General features: G+C 48.3%; 1 protein-coding gene across 3 annotated transcripts in view; it reads right to left on the bottom strand.

Moving 5' to 3' along the window:
- UNC13A (unc-13 homolog A) overlaps positions 1–15,744 on the bottom strand; it is a 73,159-nt gene that overhangs the window by 48,044 nt on the left and 9,371 nt on the right. For all 3 annotated transcript variants that reach the window (XR_011965479.1, XM_072601080.1, XM_072601081.1), the window contains exons 4-11: positions 14,583–14,656; positions 14,278–14,332; positions 10,497–10,532; positions 8,531–8,747; positions 5,108–5,602; positions 4,669–4,762; positions 2,570–2,616; positions 2,236–2,314 (exon numbers count right to left, since the gene is read on the bottom strand). Coding sequence is in view for 2 of the 3 variants with exons in the window: in XM_072601080.1 (XP_072457181.1) it covers positions 2,236–2,314; positions 2,570–2,616; positions 4,669–4,762; positions 5,108–5,602; positions 8,531–8,747; positions 10,497–10,532; positions 14,278–14,332; positions 14,583–14,656 (1,097 nt within the window). In the remaining variant the exon portion in view is untranslated. The remainder of the gene's footprint in view (positions 1–2,235; positions 2,315–2,569; positions 2,617–4,668; positions 4,763–5,107; positions 5,603–8,530; positions 8,748–10,496; positions 10,533–14,277; positions 14,333–14,582; positions 14,657–15,744) is intronic.

The following is a 15,744-nucleotide window of genomic DNA, read 5'->3' as shown; positions in this document are numbered from 1 at the left end:
CACATACTCTTTGGGATATTGAAGTATCCTAGGATAGTAGGCAGGATGTAGGAGAAGCAGGAAAGGCTGTAGACAGTGTTTGAGGGTAGGATTGTTGGGAAGGAAAGTATGGTGGTCACTTACCATTGCCTGAATGGCCAAGTAGCAGGAGAAAAAGAAATTAATGGTGTTAGCTTCAGAGAGCCTTTCCCCACCCCCCACCATTCCCTTATACACACACACACACACACACACACACACACACAAACACACACACCATGTACCCCTTCAGACATATCTGCTGAGGTCTGTGAAAGTCCTGCCCTCAAATGCTCTCTTTGGAAATGCTATCAGAGAAAGGCCAGCATTTAACTGGCAATCTCAAGGGTAAAGGAAGGGCCCAGTCACCAGCATCCTACCCCTTCCTGGGCTACAACGGCGGGCTATGACTCCCACCAGTCACAAGCACTAAAACAGTACCAAGGTGGTAAGAGGTGAAGGGTATTAGGCCCAGGATGGGGAGGGTGCTCTGGGAAGCTAGTATTTATGACGCATCTGAGAAGAGAATGGAAAGCAGTGAGGCCTTGGAAGGATCAGATGGGGAACTGCCTGGTTCCACCCTTTTGTTCCTCCCAGCCCAGGAATAGCCCTGACTGGTATGATGTGGTTTGGGGGTAGGAAGTAGGGATCTTCTCAGGCTTCAGTTTCCTTCTTTGTAAAATGAAGAGGAGCTCTAAGGCTCTTTCCAGGGTGACCATTCCATGTTACATAGGAAGAAGGAAGGAACTCTCCACCTGGTTGGGGGTGGGGAGGAAGTTGTTTCAAATTTTTGCTGTTGTGGATATTGTATGCTGTTAATTACAGGGGAAAAACAGTAGCCAGGGATGGGTGAGGGTGGCAGGCCAGTCATAGCATCATAGAAAGAGAGCTGGAAGAAACTTCTGAGATCAGGAAATCCAAGCCCTCCATTTGACACATGAGGAAACTGAGGCCCATAGAGGTGACATGGCTTGCCCAAAGTTGCCAGTAATGGAGCTGAGTAATGCGGATGCGATCTGGACCCTATCCAGCTCTTTCCATCTCTCCACGCTACCTCCGGGCACTTATGCTGGGAAATACAAGAAGTAACAAGGCAGAATCTCTGGCCATGCTCCTGGGAGATGTTGGGAAGGTTTAGAACAGTCGGAACAGGAAGTCTGATCTCACCACAACCCTGCTCCCATTGCACAGATGTATATGTTGTTAGTGATTATGCTTACTCCTCCCCTTCCTGAAGCCAGAAATTACCCCAAGGATTTTCTGGGAATGTGCTGAATGGGAAATATGCACCAGTTGGCCAAGTCATGGGGCTGGGTGCTGTGGATATGGAGCCGAGGAAGCAGATAGTGGAGGAAAGCAGGCAAGACTTGGAGAGAATGCAGAGGGAAAGAGGGAGCTTCCTGGGAGACAGCGTCCATGCCCACTCCCAAATGGTTGTTTACATGTTATTCCTTCCCCTCCTCCTCATTAGACTATGAATTTTGGGGGAACAGAGACTGTTTTCCCCCTGCCCCCCACCTTTCTTTGTATCTCCAACACTCATCAGAGTGTCTAGAAGATAGTAGGTACTACCTAAATGCTTATCAACATATCCTTAGCTAGTCAAGTAGACAAACATTTAGTAAGCACCTACTATGTGCTCAGTCTGAACAATCCTAATCTCTCTGACAAGTGTCAGCCCTTCGAGTGTTTGAAAAAAACTATCACTCCCCTCCCCATAGTCTTCTCTTTGACGGGCTAAAGTCCCAATTCCTTCAACTGACTGTCAGAGGGTGTGATCCTCCCAAGGTTATCTGTGTTCTATGACCCTGATGGAAGTCACAGGCAACATCTCTGAGCCTCTGATTTCCTCAAAATGGAAATAAAATATGGATACTAATAGCATTTATGTAGCACTCCAAGGTTAACAAAGCAATACAACTACCCGGTGAGGCTGGTCTTGTTACTATGTTCATATTGCCGATGGGGAAACTGAGGCCCAAGTGAAGTTAAGTGACTTTCCCAGAGTCACACAGCCATTAAGTGTCTGAGGCTGGATGGGGTAGGAGGGAAAATGAAGTTTCAAGAGAAAAGATACAGAGGCATAGAGACCACTAGGAGTAGTGTGGTGTAGTAACTGAGTTCCAGGGAAATCAAGGGAGACAGTCCCAGTGGACCCCTGGGACCAGCCCTGGAGACAGGTCAGGACTAGGAGAGAAGGGAATGCTGCGTACTCACCAGGTCGCTCACAAGGGGAATTGGTTTTCTTTTTCGAATGTCAGGCATGCTGTCTATGATGATGAGACCACCGCCAGGCCTGGGACAGAGACAGCAAAGAATGCCCCTGGGCACTGCTCAAGCCTGTGGGTTCCCTTCCAACACCCCAGGGGCCTACCTTGGCACCTCAAACTGCTAAGGGCACAATGCTCTTTCACTTCTGGGATCTCTAACTGCCCAAATGTGTCTACAGACCTGAGCCCTTGATCTGACCTCCCAAAGTAGGAAACTCATTCCAGGCTGGGAAGGGGGAGGGAACAATTTGGGCTTGAAGGGGCTGTGTTTAGCTACTCACCCGCCTTTGAACCAGAGGGAGTTAGACATGTCTCCTTCTCCTCGGGCCTGAGGGATAATCACAACTCTGTGACATTTCATCCAAAAGGCAGTCACCATCCCTTCCACCCCCCTCTGGCTCACAGATGGATACCCTGGAGAGATTTCTCTGAACCTCCAGGATCCTGACTTTTCCCCCCACCTGGGTCTCCTTAGGAGAACAAAGTCCCTGTGGGCCCTCCTAGACCCTGGAACTCAGCCTCCATAGCCTGAGATTTGAGAGGAACTTCCCTGCTGCCCTTACCCCTCCCCCTCAGGGCTTCCTGGCCATCAATCCAATCTCTCTTAGCTTTCATCTATACAGTCTTACCTCAGTGTTTTAATCTACTGTGATAAAGGGTCCTTGGGATGGGGCAAAGGGTGAATGTTAATGAGTGTTAACGAGTGGGGAAGCGGTGTCCACTGGCAAGGAGGCAGGAGAATCTGAACCAACCCCAGGTCCATCCTGAGACCCTTGGGAGACAGGGTGGATTCTAAATAGGACAACTTCTATCCTGACTCAGTCACCATCTCTCAATGGGACTTTGGACAAGTCATTCACTTGTCCATTCTAAATCACAGTAAACTTGTCAATTGAGGTTGATACTTTTACAGTAGTTGCCTTGAGAAATTCTATAGAAATGATGAAGGATGAGTGTTATTTCAGAGGTTTTAATTAGAGCAGGTTTTCCCACCTACTACCTGGATGAGAGTGGAGGGATCTCAGTGTCTGATATATCTTGATGAAACGTTAATTTGTCTCCCCTGCATCCCTGAGTTGAGACCAAAAGATCCTGTTCTGGAGCCTAGTAAGCTATGCCAGGCATGATGCTGAAGGTGCACGAAGAGGACAGAGGAGAAAGACCAACTTCCTTCCTGGGATCCCTGGCCATCTGCTAGAACGTGCCTTCTTCCCCCTCCTGCTGCTCTGTGTCCATTGGGGACTCCAAGGGAGGGTACACACCTACCTGTGCCAATGGTGCTCACAGGGCATGAGGACAGTGATGGTGATGAGCAACTGAAAAGCATGAGAGGACCCGAAGGGCAGCCAAAGGCAAACAAAAAAAGAAATGATGGCGGATGGAGGCGAGGGAGAGTGGCCACAGCCAAGCAACGGGAGGATGGGAGATTCAATGGAGACCATGGAGGGAGCAAGGGAGCAAATGGAGGCACATCCCCAACCCCTGCCCTGCTGAGCTTTGATTCAATGCAGCCCAGCCTGAGGCTTTCTCAGCTACCCAACCCAATGCCTTCCTCCCCTCTGACTCCCATCCCAGAACCCAGTCTTGCTTGACAACTTACTCCTGACTCCCATGCTTACCTTGCCCCGCCAAAGTTCTTAACCTTGACATCAGTCTTGGCCATTATCTGACAGATGACCTTCACTTTAATCCTGATTATGACCATGACCTTAGATGCAACCCTAACTCTAAATGTGATACACTCAACTCAGCCTTCGCCCTGATCATGAATTCTACCCTAATCCCAGACCTAACCTTGATCCTCATCCAAATTTGAATTCTGATCTCGATGCTAACCCAGTGTTGCCGTTCAGTTGTTTCATTCGTGTCTGGCTCTTTGTGACCCCACTTAGGGTTTTCTTGGTAAAGATACTGGAGTGGTTTGCCATTTCCTTCTCCAGCTCACTTTACAGAGGAGGACACTAAAGCCCATGGTCAATCAGCTAGTAAGGATCTGAGGTCACATCTGAACTTGGGAAGATGAATCTTCTTGATTCCAAGTCCAATGCTCTGTCTACTATACCACCTAACTGCCCAATAACCCCAGCCTTGAGGATCAACCCAACCCCAATGCCTGAAACCAAATCTAACTTCAGACTTATCCTTGAGCATAACTTGAATTGAAAGGCCAGCCTGGCTCCTCATCATGTCCTCAATCCTGACCTCATACTAACCTTGATATTACTCCTGACCGCTACCCTAACCCCAAATCTCAAATCCCTACATCTAGTCCTACAAACCTGGAAACTTCCCAGACCAATCTAGACCCACTCCTGGCTTGCAGCCCTGATGCTCTTGATCTCTTCCTAGTGGGGGCAGTCCCTTTACAGGGCACACTCACCTCCTGGAGCTGCATTCGGACTTTGTTGAATACTCGCAGCCAGTTGGCCTTAGCTCTGGATATGGAGTCCTGCCCCTCTTCATCTTCCCGAGCCCTGTAACTGAGACCGGCCCCACCCCAGGGCCAGCACTTAGGTTCCCCTCTGGGTTCCCAGTGTCTGGATCTCTACAGTCTCCCATGCATCACTGTCTGTGTGAGGAGGGGCCTGGGGGTTCCCTGATGAGATGGGGGCCAGACCTCATGCTCCCACCTGGAGAGAGTCAAGAAATGAATAGAGACCTCAAACATCTTAGCCCTCTCTGGTAGTTTTCTGGGTCTATAGCTCTATCACCCAGTACTCTGTGTAGCCTGGGGCCCAGGACTAGACTGAGCCAGCTTGTCTCTTGTTCCTCTTCCCCTACTCCCTACCATGGCTGTATCTATGTCATGCTTCCTTTACCTCTCTTCCAGCTTTGGAGGTTCTGGCTCAGGTGCCCGCTCTGCCCCGGGCACCTCCTCAGCTCCTGCTGACTCTGGAAGCATCTTGGCCCCTTCAGGGGCTTCGGCAGACACTGGCGAGACTTTTTCCTCCCTTTCAGAGGACGTGGGTGCAGCCGGGAGGTAGCTCTCCTCCTTGGAGTACTCTTCCTCATTCTCACTGTAACGTCCCTGCCTCAGCTCTTCATCTTCCAAGTCTTCCTCTAGGTCTTCCTCTTCCAAGTCCTCCTCCTCTTCCTCCTCTTCCTCTTCCTCCTCCTCCTCATTCTGATCCCAATGCGGGGAGTCTTTGTGGTAGCTCACCGAGCTGTGGCAGGAGTGGTAAGAGTCTCGGTCCCTCTCTTCCTCTATCTCGGAGCCCTGCAAGCTCTGGTCATCTGGATCAAAGTCCTCACTCAGCTGGGAGCTGCCTTGGCTCAGTTCCCCTGAGGAGGCATAGCGGCTACTACCAGTTGGGCTGAACAGGTGGAAGGGTTGGGAGTGGGGAGAGAGGAGATATAGACGGATGTTAAAAGGACAGTTGTCTCCAATTTAGAAGTCCCTGTGCCCTTTCCTTCCAGTCTTGAGCATCCTGTGGCCCTCAGTGGGATGGGTTATTCATGCTAAGGGTGAATACTCATCTAACCCAAAGTCAGAATAGATTGGAACAATAGTAGGTTATGGAAAAGTAGAACCCTTTAGTAAAGTCCCAGCTCTGCTATTAGCTAATTGTGGGACATAAAGTAAGGCGTCCCCTCTCTGAATCTGTATTCCCAGAAGAATAATTCCTGCTCTGTCTACCCTACAGGGCTTTGGTGAAGGATGAATGAGAATTTATATAGAAAAGTGCCCTTTTCCACAGGGTAGTATAAAAGCCCAGCACAAATAATGTAAGGTAATAGCTCTGCTCTTTTCCCCATTCCACTTTCTTCTCTTTCATCAGAGCAGAAATGTCCTGGATGCCAACCCAAGCCAAGGGAGTTCAAATCCAGGACACAAGGAGCTGCTGGCATCTGTCCCTAGGCCTTATTCTTCAGCCAGCTGACTAAGGACCCACTACTCTAAAGCAAAAGATTGCTTTCTTTAAAATCTGGCTAAGCATGCGGAAAGTATTAAAATGGACAGTGCTGACTCCCTCTGGAGTCTAGATGGGAATGGAGTTAACCTTCGCTTACTCTCACCTACCATTTTGCCCCCAAATTTATTTCTGTCTTTGTTTCCCAGAATTCCTTTGACCCCCTCCATCTCTCTCCCCTGGAGGTCCCACAGATCAGTGGCCAACTGCTCATTATACTATCTTAGATTAAGATCATATCTAATGCCTCTCTTCCTTCTACCCACCTTGAGTCCCTCCACCCTCCCTTCTTCCTCCCCTACCCTCACAGCAAACAAATCCAAAACAGAGACAGGTAGACAAACCCAAAGGACAAGAAGAAGAGGCTCCCAAAGAAAAGCTCACCATGCAGACAAGGACAGGGGCAGTATGGGGGAGGCCGATACCACATCCATGGATACATCTGGATGGCTTAGAAAGCCCTTGGCGCCATTTCTGACTCAGACATTCTGACCCTATGGTTCCTAAGATTCTGGGCTAGGAGCTGGAACACCTGAATTCTAGTCCTAATTTTATGACTGAATGAAGGTATAACCTTGACTAAGTAAGATATTTCTAGTCTCTGAGCCCTGGTTTCCTCCTTCTGCGAAAGAGGATAACTTATAATTTGCTCACTTTCCTAGGGCTGTGTGTGGCTGTAATGGGAGACAACATGAGAAATGGCCTCGATGTAGATTAGTGCCATTATCATCAATACAGATAAGTGGGAGGAAGACCACACTACACTAGGAATGAGGTGCTAACTTTCCTCTTCTACCCAACCACAGCCACCACTACCCATTAGGTATGTGACTTTGTCCAAACCACTTAAACTCTGTGGGTCTCTGTTGCCTCATTGATACAATGGATTCTATAATATCTCACCCTCCTTACGGTTTGGGCCTGGAAGAGATGACCTCCTTTCCCATATGAGAGCTACAACTCTATGACATTTATTCTTTACTATAAAGGGAGCTGAAGAGGACTGGGAGAGGCTCCCCTTGGAGACAGGAGAGAGGGACTCCTTGGGAAGGGGTCAAGATCTACTTAAAATGCCATTCATTTTGCTGATATCTGGAGAATGGTCCCTCTAACTCACCCAAGAGGGAGTTATATGGACTAGGGGTGACTGGCCAGCGGTATCGGCCTGCCCCAGCCCACGAGGACCAGACCACAGCACTGGACGGGGCATGAGGCTCACAACAGGGAAAGGACCCACCTATCTGACAGGTCTAGGGATGGCCTGTTCTCAAGGGAATAATGGCGGCGGGTTGGCCAGCCCCGGCCAGCCTCCGAGTCGCTGTGGCCCCGAGTGGTTGGATCGACGCTACTGAAGCGTCTGCCAGGGAGTGGGGAAATGGGAGGAGGAACATGGTCAGCAGGTAGGGGAGGGATATTTAGCTATGGCTCCCCCTGGGGAGGGGAGGGCAAGTGTCAATGGGTGGGGTCATCCTGGGATTAGCTTGGTTGGTACCACATGGCAGGAAGGTTAAGCTCTGCCCCCTTGCCTACACTGGACTCATGAATGTTCCAAGAGACCAACCCATTTTCAGGGCCCCACACATTTGAGTTATTTGTCCAAGTTTCAGTATCATCTCTGGGTCAACGAAGAACAGCTCCTTTAACTTGCCTGGCCTGAAGACAACTTAATTCAATTTTGTAAATCCAACCAATGTTGGGTTAAACACCAGCTCTGTGCAAGACAGTATGCTCCTTGCAGTGATCCTGCACCATGGGTGAGGCAACTCCCTCTTGCTAGACAGAGTAGCAGTGGTCCTTAACTTGCTTTGTCATAATTATTTTTCAATAGTTGTTCTTTGTAATCCTCTATATTTTATTTAATGCATTTTAAGACATAATTCTGATAAATCCATAGGCTTCATTAGACTGTCCAAGGGATCCATGATGAAAAAAAGGTTAGGAGCCTCTGGATTAGAGATCAAAACTCTTAGACTCTACCCTGTGCCCAGAAGCAGGGTCCATTTCCTCTTCAGACCCCAACTTCCATTCACCTCCTACTTCTCCCCTTCCCTTACTCCCCTTCTCCCCTTACTCTTCCATTCAACAATATTCAAGGGGGAAGCCTTGTCTCATAGAGAATGCTGGCCTACTAGTCAGACCTGGGGTTTACTTCCAATACTAACTGGCTGATCTTAAGGAAGTTTGTTGCCCCTTGCTGAGTCTGAGTTTGTTCATCTGTAAAAGGAGAGTTGGAGTAGATAATCTCTTTCCTTCCATTCCAGCCTCCCCCTCCTCATGCCGCCCCAGGATTCTAGTTCCTCCCCTTCTCCTCTTCTACTCCCCACCAGATACCTGACTGGGGGTGCTTCTGAGTAGTCTTCATAGCTCCTCATAGAATCACTGTAAGAATCCCGGGAATCTCGGGACCCCAGTGGAGGAGGTCGGACTGAATACTGGTGGACAGAGGCATTTGGCTGGGATGTGGTGTAGTAGGGAGGTGGGATGCTGTTACTGGTCTCACTGCGGTAATCGCTGTCCCGGTCGTCCACAGCACTGTCTGGGTCTTCATCTGGAAAGGTCCCAAATGGAAAGGAAGGGATGCAGAAGGGAAAAGGATGAAGGACTGGGAGGTAGGATGGATGGTTGTTCCCAATAGACAACCCAGCCACCTCCCTTTTAGGCTCCATGGGTGGTACCAAAATGCCTTTGATCCCAAAGAATGACTGTGAATTTAGGGATACTCCCCCCAATACCTAGGGTGTCCCTAATGCCAGCTGCTTTCTTCCCCTCTGTCGCTACACTATGTGAGGTTAAGTATCTCATGCAAGTCAAAGAAGGTTGTCCTTAACATGGGATGCAGCATGTGACTCCCTATATGGGAGAGACTGTAAAAGGAAGATTGGAGGAAGAGACAGTCAGCTTGGCCATGGTGATGCTTGAGGAATGAAGCTGTATGGGCTTTGAGTAAAACAAGGGGAAAAGAGAAAGGAATAAAAGAGAGGTGATAGATCCATGATGGCAGAAGGGAAGTGTAGAAGTTTGGCACCCACTTCATCGAAAATGGATGGCCCAGGCTGGAGACAGGAAGAAGGGAGGAGACAGGATCCAGGATATTAGGGTATTATATGGGAGACAGAGATACCTGCAGATTCATGGTCAATAGAAATATACCCAGGGTTTAAGTAGGCTTGGAGAAGGAAGGTTTACCAGGCTCCAACTGGGCCTTGAGGAGACACAGGTGGCATGGTGCCAGCTCCACCTGCCTGACTTTTTTCCAGAACCAGCTATCCTCAATGGTATTGAGGCTACAAGAGCCTTCTGGGGTGGCCAGGCCCAATTTGTGGTGCAATGTCAAGGTTTCCTCCTCAGCCCTGGGCTCACCTATCACCCCTTGGTGATATTCCTTCAGAGGTATAGCAACACTGACCCATTGGTTGGGATGTTTTGCTGGAAGCAGGAGAAGATGTAGAGAATTGGGGTAGGGAGGGGTTTGAGGGCACAGAGTGGGCAGAAGGCTGTGGACAAAGCAGAAGTTCAGGGCATGGGACCACTGGAAGTGTTCATCTAGATGCTCATCCATCCCTCCAGATGAGGTAACTGAGGGTCCCTGATAACCACCCCCACAGCCCTGCCACTATCTTTAGTTTCTCATCTGGACCCTTTTCACAAAATAGTATAATGATAGAGCTAGGAAGGAACTTAGGGATCATCTAATGACTAGATGATCTATTCTAGACTAGGATATTATTCTAGTCCAACTCTTTCATTTTACAAAAAGGGAGACTGAGGCCCACAGAGAAGACTTGTCCAGAGTTACATTCATCCTTCTTCCCCACAAGAGGAGGGGGAAGAGAAGGAGGGGGGAGGAGAGAATCAACAAGGGAGTAGGTGACAGGTAGGGGAAGAGATATGGGATTGGACATGGGGGCAGAGGGTAAGGAGAGAGACTTGGGCACAGGTGGAGGTCCTGAAGGTCCCTAAGGGGGTACTTGTGGGCATCTAGTCCCATGCAATCCCAAATGGCAACCCTCATTTTCAGACTGAAGCCTTACAGGGGCTCCAAGGTTAGCCCCAAATTCCCACATTCTTCCTCTGCTCATCAGGTGACATAGGGACACCCCTCCTGCCACCACCAGACTGGAGGATGAAGATGCAAAAGGACAGGGGAAAGGCAGGGATGTGCCAGGCTGACTGTGCCAGGTTCCCCATACTGCTCTTCAGGGATTGGGTAGGAGGAGGGAAGGGGAACATGGTCAGGGGAGCCATACGCCCCCATTCCACCCCCTCACGCTGGACAAATCGCCGGCTCAGTACTTACTCTGCTGCTCCCCCCAGCCAAAATAACTCCAGTTGCCTACAAAGAAAAGGGGCAGAGATAATAAAGATGGGCAGGACTTGAGGCAGTGGGCATGGAAGAGGGCACAGGACAGGGAGCAGGGGCTGAATTGGGAGCACTTTCTGGACGCCTGCTCTCTTCCTCTCCCATTGTTCCCAGTCCACCTCCCTCTCTCCTGTCCGTCAACTCAAAGCAGTTTAGAATTTTACAGTTGAAAGTAAACTTTTAGTCCAGCTTCCCTCCCTCCCCCCACTGGAAAAGAATGGGACTGAGAGGGAAGGAGGAGGCAGGGAGAAGGTTGGGGAGGAGCTGGTAGGGTGGGGAAGAGGAGAGGGAGGAATCAGAGAAAAGTTGGAGGAATACGGAGCATCTTATGAAGGTTGTGCTAAAAAGCAGGTGTGACCAAAGTCATGGGCAGAGATAGAGGGAGAGCAAACTCTGCTCAGGAGAAAGCATGCAGGAACTCTTTGGATTCCTGGTGCTAGGCCCATAGTAAATGCTTTTCATTCATTCATTCAGCTTCATAGGCAAAGAGGATTTCCTCTGATTCCCTTGGAAAGAATCCTCTTCTTGACCTTTCCCCCACCATTTTTTTGGTGTGGGCCAGGGGATGTTTATGGGATCAATAATAATAACATATAATAATAATTAATAATAATAATGATAGATTATATTTACCTAGCCTTTGCATACATTAGTTCATTTGAGCCTTCCAATAACCCAGGGAGGTAGGTGCTATTTTTATCCCCATTTTACAGATGAGGAAATTGAGTGTGGGAGAAGTTAAGTGACTCGTCCATGTTCATGTGACAGGCTTCGAGCCCTGATCTTCCTGACTTCGGGCCCATGGAACATGCCATGCTGCCTCAGGGCTCACAATATATTACTCAGGCTACGGAACATGCCTATCCATGAAGGATACAGTAGATGCTCACCGTGGCACGAGTATTGTGCTCCTCATTGAAACAGGTCTCCTCCTCTTTTTCTTGGGAGGGAGGGGAGCAGGGAAAGGAGCCTATATCTTAAAGGAGGAAGTGGCCAGTCTTGCTGCATCCCTTGGATGGAGGGCATTCATATGCTAAGAGTAAAACTTAATAGGTCTTAGGATCAAAGAGTTAGAGCAGGAAGAGATCCTAGAGGCATCGAGTTCAATCACCTCATTCTGCAGATGAAGAAACTGAGGAAGACAGAGGTAAAATGACTTGCTCAAGGTCACACAGCTAGTTAGGAGTCTGGTGCAGGGTTTGAACTCAGAGTTTCCTGATACCAAGTCCAGCATTCTATCCACTGGAATACCTAGTTATCACTTGACAATTCACAAAGTGCTTTACAAGCCTTATTTCATTTGACCTTCATGGCTACCATGTAAGGGAGGCCTGGTAGGGATTATTATGCCCATTTTAGAGATGGGGAAAAATGAGGCACAGGAAAGAGAAGTGATTCACTCAAGGTCACAGAGCATATTAATGGTCGAGCCAGGACTGAATTCTTTGCCTTTGGGTACATCATATGGCATAGATATTCCCCAAAGTCCCAAATACTGGGGACCCTAGGCAAGGAGGTTGTAAGATCATAGATTTAGAGCTGGAAAAGACCTTAGAGGTCAAGTCCAACACCCTCATTGAATAGATACATCAGTCAGAGATGTTAAGTGGCCTGCCCATTTCACACAGGTAGTTAAGGGTCTGCGGCAGGGGTCACACTCAGGTCTTGCTTGATTCCAAGTCCTGCCCCTTAGCTCAGTTTAGAACAGGAAGGTACCTTAGAGTTCATGTAGTAGAGCCCTTCCTTTTGCAGGTGAGGAAATGGAGGTGAAGAAAAGCTACCGGATTTGCTGAAGTCATATAGCTAATTAGTGGCAGTGTCAAACTTCAACCAAATTCCTCTACCTGAGACATAGTGGTCCTTCCCCTGTGACGTACTGCCTTTCCTACAGGCTAACTCTGAGCTTGATTCCATCATCCCATCAATGAGAAAAACTGCCCTGGCTCCCAGAAGTTAGTGATGCTACCCCTGAAGCCGGGCATGAGGTCAGAACACCCACTGCCAATTTTATCTCCCTTGTCTGCCCATTCTCCCTGGCACCTGGATTCAAGCCAGGGCTTGAACAGAGAATCCTCAGATTTAAATTTGGCTTTGGTCCTGGGTTTTCAAGGGAAGAGTCCTACTGTCTGAGCCTTTACTTGTCAGAAGCTTTCCTGGCCCAGGAACTATTCTTCTCACCCACTGCCCCTGGACTATTGTGTACCCAGATGGATGGGGCAGCCTTGGGTGGGTAGGGCATGGATGACCCTCTCAAGCTTGGACGTTCATCCTGGCACTCAAAGCTAAGCTGAGATCTTGGCTGTTAGGGAAATATGTCTATTCTCAATCCATCAGATTCCTTGCCCAGCCAGTCAGATGTTTGTAAGCATTGGCCCTCACAGGTTCATCCCAACTGGTTCTTTACTAGGACAAGAGAAGTCCAAAGGTTAATGAATTTGATAGTGGGATCTGTGGAGCTATTCTATTGGCAGACTTTCTTAGTTCCTATAGATCTCTTTGTTGCTAACTATCTACCTGGGCATTTGACCAGAAGGTGACTGAGGAGGAACGAGAAAAACAAAGGTATTTACCTGGCATAGATTTCTATGCCATCTCGGGGTTCCAAATCTTACCCAGTTCCCAATCTAATTCCACCTGCCAAAGGGGTGAACAGGTTCTCTTCTTATGCTCCCAACATTCTCTATCCCAAATTTCCCCATTTCTTTGCTGTTTCTCCTTTGCAGGATCTGGAACAGGTCTCCATACCAAAAAGAAATCCCTCATGTCTGGAGAGTGCTTTTTTATTCCCCAAAGAATTTTAAAGCTATCATTTAATTTGATTCCCACCATAACTTGGGAAGTTGGCAGAGATTATTCTGTTCATTTGACAGATGATACAACTGAGGCACAGAGAGGTTGAGTGTCTTACCCAAGGATACACAATGAGTTAGTGGCAGAACTGGTTCTAATAAAGATAAAAACAGTTCCGATATTATCATAATGCACTGTGGTTATCAGATCCTTCAGAACCCAGGTGTCCTTGCTCCTAGTCCTGCCTCTTTCCACTAGACTGCTCTTCTCACCTTTGAGGAACTGGCCATTCCCCCTTCCAACTCTTTCCCTCAATCCATCCCAGGCACATGTAGAATGGGGGTGGAGTGGTAGGGATGCTGGAGGATGGGGAGATATGTGAAGGTGAGAAGGAGGATAGGAGAAGGACAGAAGGGAAAAGGAGCCAAAGAGAGAGGGGCCTTGGGGGTAAGTCAGGTCCAGGACTCTGGCAGAGGTCAGGGGTTGCTAGAAATGAGGGATAACTCTACTGGTGAAATGCTTCCCCCAAACAGAGAATTTGAATCTGGTGGTGCATGAATCCCAAATGGGATAAGTTGAACTGGGAGTTCACAGGCAGAAGTTATTAGAGGGCTGCTGGGCTGTTTTATTATTTCTTTTATTTTTATCTCAGAGAAGTGGGTCCCATAGGATCTGCAAGGGGAATCAGGCCTGAGTGAGCCTAGCTTCTTGGAATGTGAAGACACAGCACCTCAGGGGACACCAGGAGGGATCAAAGCCAAGAACTATATCTCAGAAGACACTCAAAACCCAAATCCCCTGTGGCACCAGACCCAGGCAGGAGGGCAGGCAATAAGGCAGTGGGAGGATGTGTTACTCCACTAGTGCCCTTTGCCCCAGGGAAGGACCCCACTGTTCAGGGCCATGAATGGAAGAGAGCAGTACTTACAACACTGGGAGCTTGGGACTGGAAGAGGCTTGTCCTGTTCTTCTTGAAATGAATACTGAAGGGAGAAGAGAGAATGGGAGAAGGAAGCTCAGGGGAGGGCAGAGGACTCTAGGGAGCCCGAAGGCAGAAATGTGGAACCCAGACATCCCATTACCTACCCAACCACAGGTCTGTCCTATGCCACGCTCTTCCACCAAGAAAAAGAATCTAGATACCCAGTAGGCTTAAGGAGCTATTCATGCAGTCCCCAGGGATAGCCATGTGTTGGGGCAAACAGAATTTGGGCACCATGCCCATCTACTCACATCATCCTGGTCCCTCATAGCATTCAACTGCTCCAGCTTCTTTGCCCAATACCGAGCCTCTTCCTCAGGGATGTCTGAAAACCAAATCCACATCTGTCAGCCCATCAGCAAGTGAACCTCCCATGGGACATGGATTGAAGTATGGGAGAGAAAAACAGGTTGTCCCAAAGCAATGGTTGTTGGGGAGGGATGCAAGAAGAGAAAGGAGAAAGGAAGAGGGGAGGGAGGGGAGGGAGAAAAGAAAAGTGAGAGAGAGAAGGCTGCTTCACCTACAGGTACTTTTAGTCTAAGATGGATGGCCAAGGAAGGAGGCAATTCATCATTAGGAGCAGCTCATCATTGGCATTAATTAAATAGCAGCATGGCAGAAAATGTAGTTCCTGGAAGGCATGAACAGGAAAGGCTTGGAGCATCCTTTGGGTCTTCCCTCTTCTATCTTCTCCACTCTTCTCCTCTTCTTTCCTCTCTTTTTTTCTCTTCTGCCTCTCTCTTCTCCCCTACTTCTGCTTCTCTCACCTCCAAAGTAGGTCCTCTGTACAAAAGCCTTCATCTGCTCACTCATTATGGTATGGAGGTGAACCAGGACTGGAGGATTTTGCCAGAAGAGTGTAAGTGCTGGTAGATCCTACTAAACTGGAAAGACTTTGTGTGTGGTCCTAGAAACAGGCTATTCAATCTAAGGACTGGCCCAGATTAGTACAGAGACTCACACTGCCAGTGTGTTGGTTATTAGATGATGAATTCTTTGGCCATGGCAATACATTGGAACAGATAAAAATATAAAATGTCCTCTGGTTCTCATTCTACAGTGACTGGAGTAGAGTGGTTGAAAAGGGTGCTAAGAATCTTACCATTTTTAGGTTTCCTACAAAACACCAACTTAAACACTAATACTCTAAATGTAAAATTTTCATCCAATGACCAGTGAGTTGACCCAGTCCTGGAGGAATGGAACCTCATCCACATTTACATTCTTTATATAAAATCTGAAGATATCAAGAAGTTGCAGCTAAATGGAAGTCTGGCTCTCAAGTCCCTCTCGGGGAGGTAAATAAAGAAACTTGGAATGCACCCGAGGACAAGAAAGATCATTTCATGGTACACTTGGTCACCTCAAGTTACAATGCTTATGATGAGCATAGGCAAGGAAACCAACATGAAG

This window comes from Notamacropus eugenii, chromosome 4 (genome assembly GCF_028372415.1).
Source record: "Notamacropus eugenii isolate mMacEug1 chromosome 4, mMacEug1.pri_v2, whole genome shotgun sequence".
Taxonomy (NCBI): Eukaryota; Metazoa; Chordata; class Mammalia; order Diprotodontia; family Macropodidae; genus Notamacropus; species Notamacropus eugenii.
Note: the sequence above shows the minus strand (reverse complement) of the source record. Positions and strands in the feature narration are given on the sequence as shown.